This window comes from Corvus cornix, chromosome 3 (genome assembly GCF_000738735.6).
Source record: "Corvus cornix cornix isolate S_Up_H32 chromosome 3, ASM73873v5, whole genome shotgun sequence".
NCBI classification, from domain to species: domain Eukaryota; kingdom Metazoa; phylum Chordata; class Aves; order Passeriformes; family Corvidae; genus Corvus; species Corvus cornix.
Window position 1 is genome coordinate 32,400,924 of NC_047056.1, and position 22,185 is coordinate 32,423,108.

General features: G+C 37.1%; 1 protein-coding gene across 3 annotated transcripts in view; it reads right to left on the bottom strand.

Annotated features, from left to right (window-relative positions):
* The window catches only part of AKT3 (AKT serine/threonine kinase 3), a 154,933-nt gene that overhangs the window by 37,312 nt on the left and 95,436 nt on the right, over positions 1–22,185 (bottom strand). For all 3 annotated transcript variants that reach the window (XR_005604060.1, XM_039568256.1, XM_010391764.4), the window contains exons 6-10: positions 17,442–17,573; positions 13,501–13,566; positions 11,815–11,883; positions 4,703–4,825; positions 2,754–2,882 (exon numbers count right to left, since the gene is read on the bottom strand). Coding sequence is in view for 2 of the 3 variants with exons in the window: in XM_039568256.1 (XP_039424190.1) it covers positions 2,754–2,882; positions 4,703–4,825; positions 11,815–11,883; positions 13,501–13,566; positions 17,442–17,573 (519 nt within the window). In the remaining variant the exon portion in view is untranslated. The remainder of the gene's footprint in view (positions 1–2,753; positions 2,883–4,702; positions 4,826–11,814; positions 11,884–13,500; positions 13,567–17,441; positions 17,574–22,185) is intronic.

The following is a 22,185-nucleotide window of genomic DNA, read 5'->3' on the forward strand; positions in this document are numbered from 1 at the left end:
ATATCTTGCTTCTAAAGAAAGGCTGAAAGGCCTTTAAACTTACCATGACCAGGCAAAACATAAGTATATGCTGCCATTTGTCTTGGGATAGACAGGCAGGAATTCAGTGTGGTAACAGGATTAAAATCCAGTTGTAACATTAGATTCTCATGCTCTGAAGTTTGTCACAAGTAAATCTTTGGCACCTGATAATGATTTCTGTGGCCCGAACTGCAAAGAGAAGTGATTTTTGAGCATTCATTCTCTGAAACATGCACAAATAGACTGGAGGGCCCAGACTCTTGATGGTCCCTTTAACAGTCAGCGGCCCTGACAAAAATAGATGCAATTGTCTCAGGTGAGCGACTATCCAGCTAAAGGTGTTGACTCTTCTTATGCAATATCTGTAACTTGTCTAGGTTTCTTGCTCAAAACCCTTCATTTCTGAAGGAATAGGGAATGAGTTTCCTTGCTTCCAAGGTTAATGAAGAGTCAATTTCCTTCAGACTGATTTTTACAGTGTGGGTCTCCAAAAATACCCAAAATGAGAGCAGAGCAGAGAAGTGGGGCTTCTACAGAATAGAAGAGCAAACTGGATCAAGTAACTTGTGCTGACTGTCTAAAACCCAGAATGATGCCTTGCCAAGTTTGATGAAAGAGAGCTAACATGTTTTCAAAAGAGAGAGGAGGACAAGCAGATGAAAGCAACTGAATGGATATTTGCACCCTTACAGGATGTCTTTAAGACTGCTGACAAGAAAACAATGAGGGGTAAGAGCTGGCACACACAAGACAAGTGGCCACTGTACCAAGTCAAACAGGCAGATTTGCAACTTCTTCTAAGTAGCCACAAAAGACTCAAAGCAGGCCAAAAACAGTGCTGGAATTCTTAACTGTAGATGACTGCTGAGCATCTCTGCACTAAACACAAAGGAGAAGTCATAAATTGCCAAACAGATTAGCAACAATCCATACCCAAGTCTTCCTTGGAATCTGCCAGAGGCAATTCTGTGAAAGAGGCCAGGTATCAGTGAGTTTATCTTCATAGCTCACGTAGTTTATGACTCACCAAACAGCTGAAATGAACACATTTAGCCAACCAAATTATTTAGGTACCTCAAACTTTCAGAGTGAGAGTATGACTGTTCAGATTTCTCTTCACTGCTGAAAGAATCAAGGAAGATAGTACCAGATAGATGAAAAGAAAGTTAGTGGCTCCTAAAAATACTGATGTTTCCTTTACTGTTGGAGAAAGAATGTATCAAAGGATCTTGCTATGATCCAAAATGGTTTCATTACCTCAACCTACCTTACTGACTTACAGCCAACTATTAGAAGTTTCAATTTCCTCCGTGACTGGAAACTGAAAGGGACTTTAAGAGATTTAGAAAGACTCTCAAACCCACAAACCTAGCCATCCTAAAATCTTGATTTCCAGGCAGCACTATCCAGAAGGTGATGTGTACCTGTTTCTTTGACATTCCTTAATTGTAAGGTTTAGAATAAAAAACAAAATGCAAACAAAATTGCTTGTTGAAACAAGACTCCAGGGCTTGTGGCTGCTACTCTGGATTCAGTACTGCTGAAAATAAGAGAATAAAGAGCTATGTGTAATCCGTGCCTCCTCCCTTCAAACTAAGGCACATTGTTCTTCAAAGACAATATACAGCAACAAGACTATATTGTAGTGCTGAGTTGTTGCAAGAGGTGGGAAACCCTTCTGAAAACTCCTTAAAACTTTCTTATGGTAGGACTGAAGGGCCTTTTAAAGACCTTTAGGTTGACTAGGAAGTTATCTCAGTGTCAGGGTTGGACTACGTCAATTAACAATTTTGAATGCTGACAAGAGTGGAAACCAGGGCTAATTCAGCATCCACAGAATTCTCATCATTAAGTAAAAAAATTAGGCTGTCTTTCATATCAATACTGGAGCTGCATTTGGCAGCCCCTGAGGAGAGGCAGGGAGACATTTCTGAGCACCACAACCAGTACTGTTGACTGAAGCCAGGCAGGACAAAAACACAATCCTGGTTGTCCTTCCCTTGCCATTTTTCATCAGTGGCAGAGCTGTCAGCACTAATACTGGAGATCATTTGGATGAGTTGAGCTTCTACAACAGACTCTCAAGTGGCCAAGCCAGAGCTGCAAGAGGAACAATGTCCTGATGTCCATCTTTTTATCAATCCTTGAGGAGTGTGATGCTTGGCACTCTGAGCGCCAGTTAATGGTAAAGATGGGGTGGCATACTCCTAGTATGTAAGCCACTTCTGCTTACATACTAAGAAACAGCCAGTTTTGGTGCCCATCTCAACCAGTTCTGAGGTTGATACACTCAACTGCTTTTAGCAGAAATATCTAAAATTTCAAATCCCTCTCCCTGCAACCAGGGAATTCAGATAAAACCCATCAAACTTAGTACCCTCCTATTCCCCCTCGCCTCCACTGAGGCTATATAAAATGCTCGTTACACAGCTCAGTTAAGCAGGATCATATGTTCCAAGTGACAGACAGATGGAAGATTATTTTTGAAGAAATCATTGGAAGATAACAACTTTAACAGAGGAAGGCAAACATGAGAAGGAAAAGGCACATTAGAGGCCTTTTTAAACACTACGAAGCAGAGCATCAATATATACACAATCACCACAAAGAATAGCAGCACATTCCATTCCAAATAACAGCTATAGAGTATTAACCAGGCAGACTGGCAGTCTAAAATTAAATGGAAAAGAAACTTTTTATACAGTATTATAAGAAAATATTCTAAATCATACCTCAGGTGCCAGGTATTCTGGAGTACCACAGAATGTTTTCATAGTTGCTGCGTCTGTGATTCCTTCTTTGCAAAGTCCAAAATCTGTAATTTTTATGTGTCCATCTTTATCCAACATTAGATTTTCTAACTGTGTGTTGGGGAGAAAAATATTCCCTTAGTATTTCTTAACAGATTGATGCATTACATCAATTTTGTAAGAAAAGAGTTATTCCCTGCAACAGAATGTAATTCATTTGTAGTTAAAAAAAAAAAAATACAGCATTTACTATATTACGGCATTTAACAGTGTTTACTGCCATACAAGTTACATGATTATTTAATGCTTTAACACAACTTACAATAGTAAATCTCCAGTCAATGACCTCATAGGTTTCCTTTGCTCTAACATGACATCCACTGATCAAGATACCTTTTATTTTCTACACTGTCATGAAACAGTATGTATCCATAAATCCTTAAAATACCCCCATCTTCCAGAACTTTTTCAATAATAGACAGAACTAGGGATAGGGCAGCTCCTGATAAAAAAGCCCCTGAGGTAAATTCTTCCTTGTCTACTTGCAAAGGACACTTCTTAAATGGTGAATATATACCTCTGCATGCTTTGCATTGCTTTTTAAATATATGATTCTTGCTTTGAAATGTGAAAACATTCAAAATAATGCCTAATATCACGTTCCCAAAAGGTTTTCATCAGCCATACTTGAAATACAGATAGAATTGAAATTTTTCTCAAGAGAAAATTGTTTGGGTTTTTTTCAAATTATAAGGTATGTAGTGAAAGTACCAACAAGAACAATCATAGCCCTGTCTTTCTAAGTCTGCATAAAGCCTGAAATACAATTCAAAGGTATAGATTTTCTGTTGAGTCTAAGTGTGTTACAAAGAAAATGTAGAATAGATAACACAAGAAATAGAAGATTAATGATGTCGAACTCCTCTTTCCTTATTATTTAGAATTTAAATTAAAAACTGTCACCAATCATTCCTTGACCAGACAATTCCATTTTCCCAGGATGTCACAGCATTTCACATTATTACAACAGATTCTGCTATAAGCAGGTAACCCAGAATTTTGTTTTCTGTTTGCCCCCCTGAGCAGAACTTGCCTACCATTGCCTCCTTCTCCTCGGTTCCTGTACAAAGGATTGCATGAGTGAATTCCATTACTGTGCACGTATAACAGAAAAGCACAATTTCCTGTACATGAAATTAAAGGCTTGACACAGAAATAAAATTGTCTCATCATGGAATTTCGAGGTTCCTCCCACACAAGTTAGAAAATGTTCCTGTTGAAAACAGAGGTTATTTTTCCATAGAACATAGTTATAATGTGTCACAGAGTACCTGGAGCAACAGAGTACCGGGCAACTGCATATGCTGGCAAGTCTAAGACAAACTACATTCCATTAATAGAAATCCTTCCCAAGATATAAAAAGACAAAATAATTTTTTTGTCTTTTGAAATCAATGCCAAAATTCTTTTTCTGTTGAAGTATGCTGAATTGTTCTAAATGTTTCCAAAGCATACAGAAACACCTCTTTGCTGAGATAAAAAGAGTGCAGTCACATTGTCCCAATTCACCACTTCCCTTGTTTAGGGACTTTGAGAATTGTATTTGATATTTGTGCTGAAATCTAAGTTAAGTTATGAGTAACAGGGCAGGGAGTGGGGAGGATGAGGATCAGAAGTTTAAATCTCCTCCAAGTGTTGCTACTATGGTATCCTGTTTCATTTTTTAATCAAGGTAAAGTCAGGGAACGTACCCATCTAGAGATTACTATATCAAATGACTTCCTCTAGCACACACAGAACTTAAAACTGAACACAGAATTTTTTTTTCCCCATTAACTCTGAATAGTGCAACTTTATAATTACTTTGTGTTTGTCCCCATAGTCTCTGCAAAAACAAAAATTTGATTACTTTTTTTTCTTTCTTTTTTTACCTTGAGATCACGGTACACAATCTTCCCAGAATGCAGATAGTCCAGGGCAGAGACAATTTCTGCACCATAGAAGCGTGTGCGGTCCTCTGAGAACACCCGCTCTCTCGACAAATGGAAAAACAGCTGCAGGGTAAACAGCAGGGACAGGATTGTAATAATTACTGATTTAGTGGGGGAAATTAACACAAACATAAAACACCTCTCATCACCATATTGTGATGATAGATAGTGTACTCTCAGTGGACACTCAGCACTCTTAGACAGCAGCTGGCTTATCTTTTCCAGGTTTCCAAAGGGAGAAAGCGAGCTGTTAAATCAGCGTTTTAATCAATATACCAATCTTGTTTAAGGCATTCTGCTTGCTACTCATTTAACCTTCAGTTACCAGAGGAAAAAAAAAAAGTATGCAACAGCATCATTCTGTTCTTTTCCCTCTGCCACTTCCTCAGATTTTTGCTTTAAGCCACTGAGAAATATCACTAAAATGTACAGATTTGGGGTTTTCTTCATGTTTTTCAGTGCTTTAGTAATTTCTTTGAACTGAAAAAAAGTCTAGTTCTTCAGTAGATTTGGACTGAACAGGTGAACTGGCATTTTACAAACCACATGTGCATACTGCTAGCAATAGTGGCCACTAGAAAAAGCAAATCAACAACTGCTTAGGGCTTATAAAAACAAATCTATGCATTTAGTGTACTTCTTTGCTACAATGTAAACATTGCTTTGGGTGTTTTGTCTCTTCCTTAACACTTTCAAAGTAACAGCACTTTGCAGACCCTTTAAAGCCTTTCAGCAAAAAACAATAGTCACTATGTACTGCCTGTAATTTCAGCTGCAACGTGTAAGATGAAACTCTGTAAGGTTGTCAGTATCTTAATGGATAAAACATCATCCTCAGAACTTGGAACAACATCTAAAAAAGCACATTTTGGCTATTCAATTCAAATGTTTTCTAAAATGGTGAGTTTTAATTACTGTTTAAAGCACGTTGGGGCTATTCCTCAAGCAAAGATTAGTGAGTATATTTCTGTATTCTTCTTAAAACCAGATCGGCCCTGTAACAATGTTTTTGGCTTCACCACAGGAGCTAACAATCAGCAAAATACAAAATATGTTATCATTTATAAATTAAATATAGACAGTGAAATCCACAACAACTATGCATGCTGGGTTTTTTTCACTGTTTAAAGTATCAAGTAGATGAGAATTCTGAAATTGCAAGGTAGGTTAAAAAGAAACCCAAAAGCTAACCAATAAAAAAAAGCCAATGATGTGCTTAATCTGTCTTTATCACATCCTATTTTACGCCTTTAGAAAATCTACACCATTCACATGGCACAGAACAGTGGAGGAATTACTGCAGCTATTTTCAGTGGGTGGACTTCCGGATGTGGCACTTGGGGATTGGGTTTAGGGGTGATTATGGTGGTGCTGAGTTGATGGCTGGACTAAATAATCTTGAAGTTTGCTTCAAATCTTGATAATCCCGTGACTTTTCGAAACATAATTAAAAAGTCACTGCTATGAACTAGAAGGCAACTTCTTTCCTGAGAACTGTAATTCACAATAGGTGTATCACCTTTGTCTTAGCTTAAACAAACTTCCCAGAAAACTGAGCCTCTTGGCAGCATATATCTGTATAAGCAGAGACTTCACAGAACACAGAAACTGCACTAGGATTTAAAGAAAATATTTAAAATTTTGTTCGTTGTATCTGGATTCCCCTTTCAGCTTCTTTTCCAGTGCTTAGGACACCCTGAATAAAAATGGCAAACCTGCATGACAAAAAGGATCTTTATTTTGTAGGTGTGTCTGTTGCTCCTGTTGCTTGTTCCCCTGCTTAGGCACCAATCTCTGGTGGGAGTGAGCCCTCCCTGTAGTGACTTGGTCTCTGTACTGATGGCTGCCTAATGGTCAGTGCAATCACAAGACTCATCCACACTAAGCAACCAAGTCTCACTTCATTAAATGCCTCATGTATTACCAAATTGGGAAAAGAACAAGTACATTTCCCAATTTGGGTAGTCCTTTCCACACATTTTCACAGTATTTAAATAGAAAATAAATACCGCTAAGTAGAATTATATTCACATAAAGCAAAAACAAAATTTATGTAATTTATGCTTTTATGTCTGTTTCATGGTCTCTTTCATAAATAATGAGCTAGTGTTACTCATTTTTAAGAGGGCTTTTTTGTTTTGATGGATTGAAAGTAATTAAAAATGTAGGTCAACACACTCTGAAAATTTATAACTTCCAGTTAGCTCTACATTCATATCTATTCTAAAGGACTACTGCAATTTTCTCTTTGAAAGAGACTAGTCCAGTAGCTGAACAGCAGTCTTAGAAAATTCTAAAACTTCAGGATACTTGACACCAACACATTTATTTTAGTTTCCATTAAAAAAGTGGCCTAAATCTGAATCTGAAAGTTGATAGCCCAACAAGTTAATATACAAAAAAAATTTGCTTTCTTTAGTGTTTATTTCAAGAAGATTATTAATATTAATTAAAAATACTACCTTCAAAGTAAAATGACCAGCTAGAAACAACTAACAACAGTTCTGTTTTTCGAAGAAACTGTGAGCTTCTGAGTCAGCTTATTTCAAAGTATATGTGACACTACAGTCACTCTTCTTCATATTATTATAGCAGCTAACAGAGCTGTCACCAAACCTACTTGCTAGTTTTGAATGAAGAATGTACATTTAGATATAAAAATGCACACTAAAAGCGCATTCATACACTCAGCTATATGCTAAAGATATTAAGAGGATTCTAAAATTAAAATAGGGAAAGCAGGGTGATTACAGGGGGATTACAGCATAATTTTCAGCTAATTATTTAGTTGGTTGACTGTTTCATAATAATTCTGCGACTGTGTTCTATTTACAGCTGTCAGAACAGGAAGATTATATTTATTAAGTCAGAGAAGGAAAAGACAAAATGTGATGGAAGGTTATAAAAAAGGTTTCCAACATTTTCACTATTTATTGATTTACAGTTATTAAAGATGTGGTATAAAATCACTGGAATTGCAACAGAAATAGCTTTGGCACAAAGAAAGCCATTTTGCCCATAACATTTTTGATGGCATACACAAGGGTGCTATTGTTACAGTGAGGACTGGAGCTACAAATTTCCTGTTATGCCTTTAAAAACTGAACAACAGTGCTGTCATGGGTTTTTTTCCTAATAAAAAAGTTTAACGGAAAAAATTTAAATGAAGATCAAACATATTCCGTTGCAGATCCAAGCATGCCAAATATATAAAAGACACAACCTTGTATCAATTGATATGTTTAACTTGTACACATGCTAGTGACCTACTTAGCATGCTGTAAGTTGAATGTCTGGCTCTTGCTGTTGTGTATTGGGTTTGCTCAGCTCTGCGTTTTATATTTGAGTGTTGATTTTGCAAAGCACTTGCAGTAGTAGCCTTGAAATTTCAAATTATTTGTTTATTGTTTCAGACTTTGTATTGCTTCTAGGCACATTCTATACCCAAAGAAATATAGCAACCTTATCATGGACTATCATAATTTTAGGCTAAGGAATATTCTCCTGCTTACTTATGTTTTGTTAAGTAGGTTGTAAATCCTCTTTCTCTTTTTTTTCTTTTTTCTAGACATTAATAGCACTTGCTCAATTACAACAAGCCATTTAGTTCTCTCCTGCCTAATGAATTGAAGTAAGAGCTGTGGAACAAAAATGCCAAGAGGAAGAGAGACTCAGAATTCTTGTGTGGTGTACCATCTGAACAAACTTTAGGGTCTAATTTTATTATACACATAATTACCAATTAGGTTTGTTACAAAGTACAGAATCTGGAATTATCCTTAAAATGCAGAGTGAGGAAGTTAACCAACTTATTAGTCAGCTGTATCAGTGTACTCTGCGGAGTAATGTATGTAATAGATTTCATTCCTAAAAGATTTTCAACCTGTAAAGCAAAATACTGGAAATAAAAACTGGGTAACATACACTCCAAAAGTATTCCCCAAAAATAAAGAGCCATTTGGTCAACTCAGCTACGCCAGATAAATATTTGTTTTCTAAAATCAAATTTCAGTTTCGTAATGCTACTTTAACATTATTCCTTCAGTACAACAAAGGTACTGAGAAGTAATTACAGTGCCAGAAGTATGATTTTAGCTATATACTGCAACATAGTTTATGATCAATAGACATTGGTAAACATTTCATCCACAGAGTCTAACAGCAAAACCAAATGAAGAGAAAATTAAGCTTTCAGCCCACAACAATTATTTCAAGATTGGGCCTTAGGCAACAGGAAAAATGTTCTCAGTACAAGGAAAACATAATCAGTATTTCCATCTGAATAATCTGTTTGAAAAAAAAAATCCCCTAATGGTTTGCTTTGGTATATTTAAGTACATAATATGCTGCTTTGTTTTTAAAGGAAACCAAGAGAGAATTCTTTACTGTAATACTTTGTACACTGTAAAAGAGCACACACACAGACCAGTAAAACTGATGCAGTTCCATTTTCATTGTAATATGTTCCCTTATTAACTAAGCCTAACCAACTTGAAGTCGCACAGGCAAGGTAAGGCAAAGATAAATTGTTATTATTCTAGAGGGACATTAACTTCCCCATGGATCTAGATTTTTAATAGATATAAAAGATTCTCGCTTACAATCAGTTTAACACAATTTCTTCTTCTTCAGTATGAGGTAAGTTCTGCGCCCCCTTCCTTTACTGTTTTCCTTTCTAGCCACAGAAAGAGGAAGCGAAGACTCCTACTACCAACCACAGGTTTTATTACTCTATTAGGGCAGAAGCCTAAATTGTGGCATTTTCTTGCTTTCACCTGGGTAGGAGTCAAGAATATGTACACAAACTTCAAGAACTCCTTCATGAGGAGAACTGTTTGGGCAATGGTGCTCCTGAAAGACATAATCCATGAAAATTCCCAATAAATTGATTCAGACACAAGAGTTTACCTCAAAAGAAATATTTAATCTAAAGTAATTTAAAACAGAAACACACTGAAGGTAGCACAGCACTGGAGAGAATCAAAAACAGCATAGTACAACTACGGTCATTTTCCCACTGGAAGGATATAACTAAAAGATGAGTTTTCACCATCTTCAACAGTCAGAATACGTAAGGAAATGTAACTTCCTTGGAACACAGACAGAATAGTAGATAGAAGCAGCGAAAGAAAAAAGTCTGTGTATCATATAGGCTAAAATCCTGGCTAAACTTTGAGCAACTTACTTTCAGTAACTGAGTTAATAACAAGGCTAATTTTACAAATACGAAATCCTCTGTATTTTTTGGCAGACACTGACTAAAGTCTGAAATTCACAAGAAAATTTGATAAGATTAAAGATTTTCCTATTAAAAAAGACAGTTTGTCCAACTTACTATTCCAGATCTCTAGTCAAAGAGAAGCACATAGGCAAATCAAGAGTTTCCTCAAAAAGCCTACTCCCAAAAAGCCATTATTTCCCACTGTGGCAAAACTTTAGAGTTAGCTTCACTGAATTAGGGAATCATCAGCAAAGTACATGAGCAACACTGACAAACAGCAACATCATACCTGGGAAAGTAACCCAATCCTGGCACAAGTACACTGCAATTGCTCAAATCCCATAAGCAAAAGCAGGTTGCCTTCGACAAACCCATGACACATGACACTTGCAGTCGTAGCCACAAGGCTGCACCACCCAGTGCAAATAAATGCATTGACCGAACTACAATTGACCAAGACACAGTCAAAGCACCCTCAGTCACAAGAAAGGAGTTGAAAACATCCTCTCTGGGCTCTGCTCTTCATTCAAACAGTATGGAAAAGTACCTTTCAAAAAGACAAATACCTAAATTACAGGATGATGTTAACATACTTTTAAACTGTCTCCCCAGAGATTACAGAAATGCAGTAAGACCTTACACAGAGGAAAATGATGAAGAATTAGCTGGTTTATAAGACAATACTTAAAACTCATCACAGACAGCATTGACTTAATATTGGTGATGTAAATTCAATGTCAAATAAGCCAGCTGAGTGTCCAAGGGAAGGCTGTTATGCCTTTACTGCTGAGGGAGGTTTTTTTATTTGGTTCAACCCCTGTGATGTGCAGAACTGGGTTTATACATTGAGTCAAGCAAGCCATCCTCCCATATGAGAACCCTATAGCACCTTATGTAGCCATGGCTGGTAGAGGACAGCCATGGACGAGTTGGGATCCAAATGGGCTGCAGGCATTGGAATTATAGCTAAGCACAGTTTTATTGCAGGAGAAGACAGCTAGAACATAATGCAAAACATTACGTCTCAAGCCACAGCAATTCCTGAATGAAGAAAGAGTTTTTTAATTAAAAAAAAAATCCCATAGGAAACATTTAGTCCTTTAACATTACCATGAAGCATATAGTTGACAAAATAAGGAAAATCTCACAGTTCACATTGTAACAAGACAGTCTGAATAGCAAACAGCACCTACAAGGTAGATTAAAGCCCTCTTCTTCGACTGCAGTTCTCTAATTCCATTTGCTGGGCATCATTTTTGATATTTCATTCTTTAGTAAACAGCTGGAAGACAACAATGGCTTCAAAGCTAATACCACTCTCAGAAGTTTAATGCTTAGTTGAAATTTACAGAGTACATGGCAAGCCAAGGGGAGAGAAGCAATGAAAAATACGAATACTCCACTCTTTTCCAATAGATGTTTGTAATAGTTATAGCAAAGAGAGCACACATTTCATATTAGGAAAAAGTAAGACTTGTCAACACTATTTTTGCTTGTTTACACTGCATTATGACTGTTTCATGCCAGAACAAGCTATAATATGCTTAAATTTAAAAAAAACAATAAGCAAGCTATTTTTAATTATTTCTCTAGCATTAAATTATCTCTCACTATACAGCAGTCTAATTTTTTCAGAAGAGGAACTAGTTTTGACAGCAAAGCTATAAAAACATGTCAACTTTTTTTTTAAAAATAAAACAGTTCCTTTAAAAAAAAAAAAAGCCCTTTAAATATACTAGAAATCAAAAAGGCAAGATAAAATATAACCTTAAAAGAGTAATCCAGTGACAGCCTTACTGTTACAAGTGCAGAACATCTTTCTTAAACTCACCTCTCCTCCGTTAACATACTCCATCACAAAACACAAACGATCCTTTGTCTGGAAGGAATATTTCAAGGACTTGCAAAGAAAACAGCAAAATCAAACCAATTATCATCTTATATTAACTCAATGTCTTGCACTGTAAGTGTAACAAAACCTAATTTTATCTTTTTAAGTAGAAAATTTTGATTTTGGTAAGAATTTTAAGAGTAATTAAAAGTGCAACTTTCTACCTGGAGCTTGAGATGAATTAACACAAAAACTTCCAAGTGTTATCTAATCTCTGCCACATGTCCGCTGATACGAAAACATCATTACATTTAATACATTACATTTATAACATTATTACATTTAATACTTTATTACAATAAAGTATTAAATGGCTAGTAAAACACACAATTTTGTATTTCATTTCTTACGGCCATACACAGTACCAGCTATTTCCATCATTTACTTTATGATGTCCACTTCCACAGTGCCCATGGAGAGATTATCATATTCTTTTTCATTTCTCCCAAACGAAATCTTAAAAATGATCTTAACATCCTGCATGCTTTCATTTCCAAAGCAAGGACTCACTAGTTTCATATTAGGAAATATTAAGAATGCTAAGTGCCAAATTAATATATTAATTTCTGTATCATTTTGAAGTTGCAACAGATGTTATTATCTTAATTGAAATTGTTGACTTATCAATGATACCACAGAAAATCTACAGATGAAGACTTGCCCTAAAAAAAATGAAATGTACTAGAACTCCATGTAACAAGCGTTAAGACTCATGTGACAAAACTTGTTGAAGGATAACAGACAGCTAGGAAGATACAACTGCAGTAACTATTGTGGCACTATTCGATGGGAGGTACCCCCTACTCCTGCTTACCATTACACTCTAATTCAAGAAACATTGCAGGATCTCTTTTGTCTTTACTGAATTTCCAAGAATATTTTGGCCCACCAATGTAAATTAAATCCTCTGCTTTCCAAAAGGTTTAAGTTTTTCTAAGTAGGAAAGTTTCCATGCTATACTTTGATATTTTAATACCAAAAAAAAAAAAAAAAAAAAAAAATTCCCTGTCTCAAAAAGCATGTTCATTATATTTTGAGATAAAAGAAAGTATTTTTTAATATATTCTCAAAGAAGAGAAATCAAAATTACTTCTGCAGAAGAAATTCAGCTGTAAAGTTAAATAAATTAGTTGTAATTTGTCATGAGTCTCAAATTTTTCATCTTTTCAGTCTTTCCCTTCTATTAAATATTAACCATATGAAGACAAAGGTAGTAGGGTTTGAGTTTTGTGGCTCTGTGAGCTACTTATTTTTAACAAATAGTTATTTTTATTGTTTTACTGAATTCTGAATTAAGTTTTCTTGGTAAGAAATACTTACACCTCTGTGAAATTAATAACTTTTATTTTAAAAGTGTTCATATACAAAAACTACAAAAAATTGCACAACAGTTACACAGTTCTACAATTAAATTTGTTTTCAGTACAGTAAAGCTTTACAAATTTATTAGAAACTTTATTTCTGAATTCTTAATTACATATCCTGATAAAGGATATCATAAGCACCAGATAGCTACTGATTGTTTACAAATCACCATGAGAAAGAATTCAAAATCTGTAAAATATATTCATAATGGATATTAAATATTACCTGCTAATGTACTTAAAACTAGTTCCCAATACTTACTGTTAAAAAAGGGTGCCTGGTGTTTTTCAATACTCTGCTTTCTGTAAGAGTATGAGCCACTTCATCCTGAGAAATAAAGAGGAGAAGAAGTAAGTCTGAATTAAGATACAAAATTTTTATTTAATTAATTATAAGGAAAAGGTCAACACTTTCAAAAAGAGAAGGCTACTGTACAGTTTTGAAAAAAGAAAGAACCTTCACGTTTTTTGAGAAAATATTCGACAAAGCACAATTTAATATATTTTATTTGGTTTTCTTATTTTCTTGCTTTAAAATGAAGTCTTCACATACAATCCAGGGAAGAAAGAAATTATACTATTGGATGTGATAGCTTAAAAACATAGTCATCACAACTTCACAGTTCTGGTATGAATCACCTGAACAATGTATCTACAGAGAGACTAAACCAATGTGCGAGACACATACACATGGAGTAAGTGACAGGCAAATATAAAACCCAGTCTCATCTAGCCAAGTGTTAAGTCAGGTTTTCTGGTTTTAAACTTTCACTTGGTTTGATGCTGGTTTTGTTTCTATCCACCCAAGCTGCCCTGAGGAGCCCAGCAGCAAGCAGTGCTCCTCTGACCAGGCTGACCTCCTTCCCTGAGGACACTGGCCTCATCCTTGGGAATGGGAGATGCCCGCACAACCCCCAACTAACTTCCAGCCACAGTTTGGAAAAGAGGCACTTTGGAGAGAGACAGTGACACTCTCCTGTCCGTGAGCATGAAAGGGAAAGATAAAAATGAGCCCTGTACCAAAGTGATAGAAGGAAACTAACCCAGTCCCTGTGGTTGTTTGCTTCCTGGCAAGCTCATCCATGTTCGTTCCCTGCTCCTTCCACAGGCCCTCTCACCAGCCCCTGGGGTGGGCACCATACAGGTGTCAAAGAAGGAGACTGAGGGGTGACAGCAAGGCCCTGGGGGCACAGCTGTGGCCCCTCACACCGCCAGGTCTGCAGAGAGCAGGGCCATGCAGGGGTGAGGGGACGAGGATGGTGGGCAGAGGGCTCACCCTTACAACATGAGCAGCTCCTGAGGGCTAGGGAGCAAAGCAGAACTCTTAGGGTATTCACAGTATGAATACACAGCCATTTTATACAATTCTGCATATAATACATGCTGTGAATCCCCCTGGGCCAGGCCTGAAAAGCCACTGGGAAGGTGTAGCCATTTTCTGTAGTGCCAAGCTACCATTGAGCTTTATATTACACAGAACTACAGTCTGCCCTAGTATGACTCAAACTTCAACTGTAATCCTGCGGAAGTAAATACATTTAGTCAGAGTACACGTTACTATTGCCACAAATAATACCAATATAACATTATTGTACTACACACATGCTTATCAGACTATGCTCTGAAGATAAGGTATTATTAAACTGGAAAGTAAACACAGATGTCAGGAGTTTTAAATTAGACTTTAAAAATTGTCAAAATAGGAAGTTGAACAACAACAACAGTCAGTGGTAATAAATTATGATGCCATTTAGCTGAACAGCAGTGCAACACTGAGTATATGCACTACAACCACATACAGGGGGAAAAACAAAAACAGAAACACTTCAAGGAGAAAAACAAGCATAAAGGTTTGTATATTTATTTATTTTTAAACCTCTGTGGTTCGCCAGATATATGGCATAAAAAGCTGGCAATGGCCAGTTTTTCTGGCATTGCCTCAGAAGCCTGTAATACTGGTAGTAATTTCCTCATAAGTGTAATATTAATCTGCCATGTAAACTTAGGATAAACAAATTTAGTCTGAACTGGGCAGATGCTATACAGCTGTTAATGCACCACTTTTCTGCTTCATACTATGCTGTTAGGGGTATAACCTTCCATAGGACTACTTTTTGCACAGGCAGGTAGCAACAGGACACGAGGGAATGGTTTTAAACTAAAAGGAGAGATATTTCAATTAAATGTTACGAAGAAATTCTTTACTGTGAGAGCGGTGAGACATTGGGAACAGGTTGCCCAGAGAAACTGTGGATGTCCCATCCCTGGAGGTGTTCAAAGCCAGGTTGGATGAGGCTTTGAGCAACCTGAGATAGTGGAAGGTATCCCTGCCCACAGCAGGGGGTTGGAACAAGATGATCTTTTAGGTGCCTTCCAACCCAAGCCATCCTGTGATTCTAGAGTGTATATTATATCACTTACATGCTGAGTTGGGACTGCAGATCTATTCTACCTAGTGACCATATCCTTAGCACTGATCTCCAGAGCTAAATGCTATTGATAAATCCCCACAGCATGTTCACATGCTGACTGGGCTAGATCGCTAAATTCAAACTTAAACAGTTGCATCTCTGATTTCTTCAAAATTTCTCTACTTTTATATGTACTTCTATGAACAAGAATTTTTGCTCACCTTAGACAAAGTCAGCCAATAACCAGCTTTAACCATTCAAAAATCAGTGATATTGTAGCAGGCAGCAAAGTAATTAGAAAACTCCTAAAATTTAAAAATATGTTTCATCTGTAATTGATACAAAGAAACAAGATGAAATGCTCTGAAGGCTGGAAGGATACAAACCAGCAGCTGCAGAAAAAGAGCTCACAATACCTCCTGAGGATCCCCAGATGCCAGGGGTGAGCAGAACACTGGTCAAGGATGTCAGGCTGGAGACCGAGGCACAGCATGCAGAAACCAGACAGGCTCTGAGACCCACAGGGAAAACCACAGAGCTTGCTGCCAGGTCTTACAGGGAGGGCCACTGAGGTGCTACTTCCCATGCAAAATCAGGAGAGTGCAGCAGCAATACCCTCTGTTCTTCCTGTATCTCCTGACTATGAAGAAGAAAAGGGCACTCTCTGCTGCTGTTAGTCCAAACCATCTACATGCTGACTAGGCTGTGTGTCTCTGCACACGAGACAGCTGCTAAGGGCACGCAGAACTCATAGCTCAGTCTCTTCAGTGTGGAAGACATAAACTTAAGTCTCTCCCTCTGTAACAGGGCTGGTTTTAATGACACTCAAGGAAATATAATTGTCTTTGAGGCTTCTATTCCTCTACCAAATTTAATCGAAACAGATCTACACATTCTAAAGCTGTTAGAAAGTGAGTGACAGACAAATGAACATAGACTGCAAAACTCTTGTAAGCCCTGTTTTCATAGGCCAATAGGAAAACCAGACAAATCTGAAGGATATTTTAATATTTAATATATGTAAAACAGTATTTATCCATTCACATTCAGTTTTTATGGATACTGATATCAAGCATTCAAAAATCTCAGTCAGATCCACATCCCTCAAAACATCCTTATTTAATAATTGGGATTATTTTTAATTGTGTCTCACGGTGATAAATGTATGTAGGTTTCTTGCTTTCAACTTGTTCTGTGGAAGTGGGATTCAAAACTTCCGAATTGCTAGAAACAAAGCTCAGAGCAGATGATCTAAGTTTAAGCTTGGATGATATTATGACCAAGCAAAGAGCTACTGACACTAATTAAGTGATTGGACAATGCCAGTTTAAATCACTTCTTCAGACACCAGCTTCAGACTGTCCCTATTTCTCAAAAACTGAAGAAATGGAATTGTTAGTCCCATGGATAGCAATCTTGTATAACATACCAGGAACAGAGCACAGGCCCATTAAATTAAATCTGTTTATCTGAATAAACCTGCAACTGACTTAGAAAAAAACTTGAAGTATCCAATATACCCCACAATGCATTTTTCCTTGTATAAACTCGGATTACACTATAGTCCTGCCCAGTCAACTCTCTGTGTTTAAGCACACTCTAGATTATAAAATACTGGGAAAAGGCATGCAAAATGGCCATACTTTTTTTTTTTTGCATTCTTGTTTTCTGAAGATACACACATACTTCTATCAAACTAAGTTACCATCAAAAATCAAAACACCTTATGTATTGAATATTGATTATTCCAGTCCTAAAAATGACCCAATATTAAATATATAGCCTTTCTTACCTTTGCAATAATTACTTCTTTTTTCAAAATCTTCATAGCATAGTATTTGCCACTAGCCTTCTCTCGGACCAGGATAACTTTGCCAAACGTGCCTTTGCCCAGTAGTTTTAAGTAGTCAAAATCATTCATTGTCTAAAAGGTGCAAAGAACAAGGATTAGCAAGACATAGGTCATCCAGTTCCAACATATAACCAAATCCTATTATCGATAAAATAAGGATAGTTTAGAAAAATAGGCCCACTTCTATGATCAAGTTCATAATCATAGAATTGTTTAGGTTGAGAAAGACCTTTGAAATCATCAAGCCCTGCAGTTAACCCAGCACTAACAAGTCTACTGCTAAAACATGTCCCTAAGTGCCACATGTCTTCTAAATACCTCCAGGGATGGTGCCTCCATCACTTCCCTAGGCAGCCCGTTTCAATGCTTGACAACTCTTTCAATGGAGAAATGTTTCCTAATATCCACTCTAAAACTCCCCTGGAGCTTTCTTTCATTTTATCACTTCTTACTGGGGAAAAGAGATCAGCCCCCCTCTTCTAGCTACACCCTCCCTTCAGGTAGTTAGAGAACAATAAGGTCCCCTCTGAGACCTCTTTCTCCAGGCTAAACATCCCCAGCTCCCTCAGCTGCTCCTCATAGGACTTTGCCCTAGACACTTCACCAGCTCTGTTGCCCCTCTTTGGACATGCTACAGCATGGATCAAATGACTGAATATTTCCCCTTGGATTATGGGGGTTTCATTCTGCTCCCCCTCCCTGCCTTCCAGGTCAGGGGGGAGCTGAGTACCCAGACAACATTGGTCTTGCTACTGTAGACCAAGGCAAAGGAGGCAGCTAACAGCTATCATTAAACCACCAGGACAAATCATTCAATAGCATTATTACTGTAATTCTCTAAAGCCACCTGCACACACTTTTATTTTTACAAAGCACACACAGAACAAAGCCTTAGCCTATATCAGCATTTCAAGAATGCTCCACATCTAAGTTCATCAACTCCTGCACTACCAGGGACATGCAAGCATGGCTTATCAGTAGGTTCTGCATAACACCAACCACTGCACTGATGGCTTTTTTGAAACATACATGATCCTCACTGAAATATTGTCTTGTAAGACTCTACAGCAGCCTTTGCATTACAGGTAGACTTTTTAAAATTTCAGTACAGATTACAATTACATGGTATTTATATTAATCAATCTGGCTCTGAAAAGGAGGAGGTGGGAAGTTTTCATCTTTCATGTGATTCTATTACTGCCCTAGTTTTGCAGGTTAAACACAGTACATCCAAGAGCTGGTTCCATCAACAGACAAATCCAGTCTAGTAGGGTTACCAGCTCAGCTGGAGTGTGACACATGGTAAGAATATGACCAGATGATCTCAGATTGCAAAGCAGTATAGCCACCTTCCTGAGCTCAAAGTTTGAGTCAATAATCATCTTAGTTTTACAAGTTCATTTCACTGCCAGTTAGAAGCATCAACTCCATGGTCTATGCATTAGATGCAAAGATGAGGATGTAGAGGAAAAACAGAACAATACTGAGAGTGCAGTGACTGCACAGTTGCCTTGAATTGACAGCAGAATTTGCTTGGCCAATCACTGTGTGCTTCTACAGCGTATCTGTTGCTGTGCTGTGTTACTGGTTTGGTTGTAGCACCACAAAACCATTGAGTTTTGTGGTGCTGCAACCCAGGAGCCTGGAGAAAAGCAGTTAAAAATTCTAAAAGAAAACACACTCAGATATTCTTGTTATCATACTGTCCCGCAGTATCAGTGACCTTTCTTCCTTTGTGAAAAGAACACCTCAAAACACTTTTAAAGAGTAATTATACTCTGAGTCTCAGTTCTGCTAAGTTAAATATACTTCATCTTGTTTTGTGAGAGAAAAAGATCATCCCTTATCTTTCATCTTCCTAGTGTCTCTTTCTATTACTAGTTGTGGCCTCAGGCAGTTTTGATGAATACTACTGTTCTGGATAAACTTCTACTTGTATTTTCCACAATGGAATTAGTACTTTCCTTATCTCTACCAGAAATACCTCTTAACACTGCCTACATATTTCACACACTTTCCAGATGTAGAGGTATTGGGCATATCCCTGGTGTGCAATAACAAACAGTAGCAGCAAAATATATTCGCTTGTGCAAAAGAACAAAGGGCAGAATTTCCTTCTGAAATTATTTATTCCTTTAAGCTCAAGTGCATGATACTATTATTGTGGATCTGAATTTGCTGTCGACAAACTGTGAAAGTAATTTAGGCAATTGTTCACTCAGAGTCAGTCTGCGATCTGCAAAGAGGTAGAACTGAAGTTCCATCAACCACATCAATGTGCAGTTCCTTAGCTTTTAAGTGTTCAACCTGCAACTTCAAAGCTGCAAAAGGTCTTCAACACTCTACTTAACACCTGGATACCTACCTGTTTCAAAGCTTTATTAAGGAGAAGATGCTTCTCATATATCAATTTTCTAGCTATATCAAGAGGAATTAAATCTTTTTCCCACGTAATTGTTGATTGGTATCTTCTAAGGAAACTAACCTTGATGCTCACACAAACATTTTGCAGTGACAGATCTTGTTTTGCTGCCCAAACCACCTCACATCAGGAGGAACAAAACTGCGTTTAGCCCAGCAAAAAATACAGGTAACAGAGATTTCGAAGACTTGGTATAGATTTTACCCACTTTACACAACTGAGTGTGAAGTTAAAGTTTACCACCAGACAAATCCTTTAAGAGTCAACTTTTCCAAAAACTAGTATAATGTGTGGTAACTCACAGTGCATAAGGTAGTATGTAAAGCTGAAATCCAATTCAATCAACTAAAGGTAAGACTCCTCAACTATCACGTTCAGTACTTTGGAAAGTCAGGTTATCTACTCGATAGTTCTACGACAACCATCAAACAGAAAACAATTGCCTTTGAGCAAAAGCACTGAATATTGACAAAAACCCATGAAAAACTAAAAATGCATTCAAAACACAATTCAGGCAGAAGATGAGTAATTCAGGGCAGAATCCTTCACCCATAAGCTATCATGTTCCCTGACAAAGAGTGGCTGACAGCTTTATTGATAAAAAATACTGAGCTAGTGACTGTAACAACTTTTCACTTTTAAGAGTCACAAATTTATGGGATCACAAGCAGCCTCAAAGGAGTAACTTCTCCCACACTTCTGATTTTCTCTAAGACACTGGAATTAGAGAGGGACCATCAGTCTGAATAAAACCAGGCCAGAAAAGCTGCCCTTTGCCCACACACAGAAGGAGGATCTTGGCTCAACTGATCACAGACATCGATTTGATGCTAAGGGCAGCAAGCCAGTCAAATTGAAAGACTGATTTGCCCAAAATTTGCTTACATAATGTTCAGCAAAGCAGTCATGAATCTAGATGCAAGCTCAGTGAAAACAAGTTAAAAATAGATGTATATTTATAAGAGAAAGGTAATAGGTTTGCAAGATTTTGAGCCATGGCTTAACAGCACATTATGGCAGTAGTGTTAGTTCTAAGAATAAAGTCTCCTGATGCTCTCATTCCTTAGAAGCTCAGCAGAAGGCTTAGAGATGATACGCAGTGCAGGGTAACTCAAAAAGTCTGCCAAAGAACACAAGACCTTGGGAGATAAAAACACAGATGCCATAGTTAGGGGTGTACTGAAAACTGGTGGAAAAGTGGAAATACTTCCTAAACCTGAAGGAAGCTGGTAAGCAAGTTTGGAGGCTCCCATAAGATTGGATTCTTTCTCCTTCATGATTTTCCCTAGTTTTTTATTCCTACTGTACTCCAAGTTTTGAATATTTTTCTTCATTACATTACTTCTAGGCTTCCTCTGAGAAATCTGTTCTTTATTCACCCTGCAACCTGCAAATCAAATTTGTAAACAAAGAAAAAGCAATGAAGCCACAGGAGACTGCACTAACCAAAAGTTATGACATCCAGACTTCTACAAAACCTTTTTATTCCCCTTTTGGAGTATCTGTTGACCATCTAAACACACCATCCCCTATGGATAATCTGTTCAAAAGAATACACCCTAACATAGGTGTTGAAAATTCCTACCAAAGAAACTAACTTTTTTTTTTTTTAATTCCTGATGTGCACAATGATTATACCACATGGAGTTTTCATCTGACTTCATCAGGGAAAAACTCTACTAAGAAGTAATAGTACAGCAAGAAATAAAAGCAGTTTGCTAAGAATTTCCAGTATTACAAATTTTAGTAATGTGTAAAGCTTAAATTGCACGTTGACACCATTTTAAAAAATTGGGGAAAAGAAGAGGTGCTTCTGGTTCTTCCAGCTAATCTAACCAGGGACATAGCTGTCGTGTCTATTCAAATCAAGTTTCACATCCTAAAGGCTGTTTTCTTTTCACTACCTTTTCAGAGAAGAACAGGCCCAACTCCTCTCTGTCTTGTTTCTTAATCTGATTATGCTCTTCTACTCATATGTATACCATCTGGTGCATACACAAGCAAAATTCACTGGGCTTAGATGTAAAATCAGGTGACAAAACAAGCTTTTGTCAAAAAAGGACACATTGTGTAAAAATCCCTGAAAGGAAAGAAATCCAATACAAAAAAAAAAAAGCAATAAAAATGCATTAAGTCATTTTAACGGAAATGGTTCTGATTACATTAACAACTATGAAATCTTAAATAACATCTTTTCAGAAACATTTCTACAAAACAGAAACAGTTTTAAAAAGACCTATTTTTCACAATTTCAATTAAGAT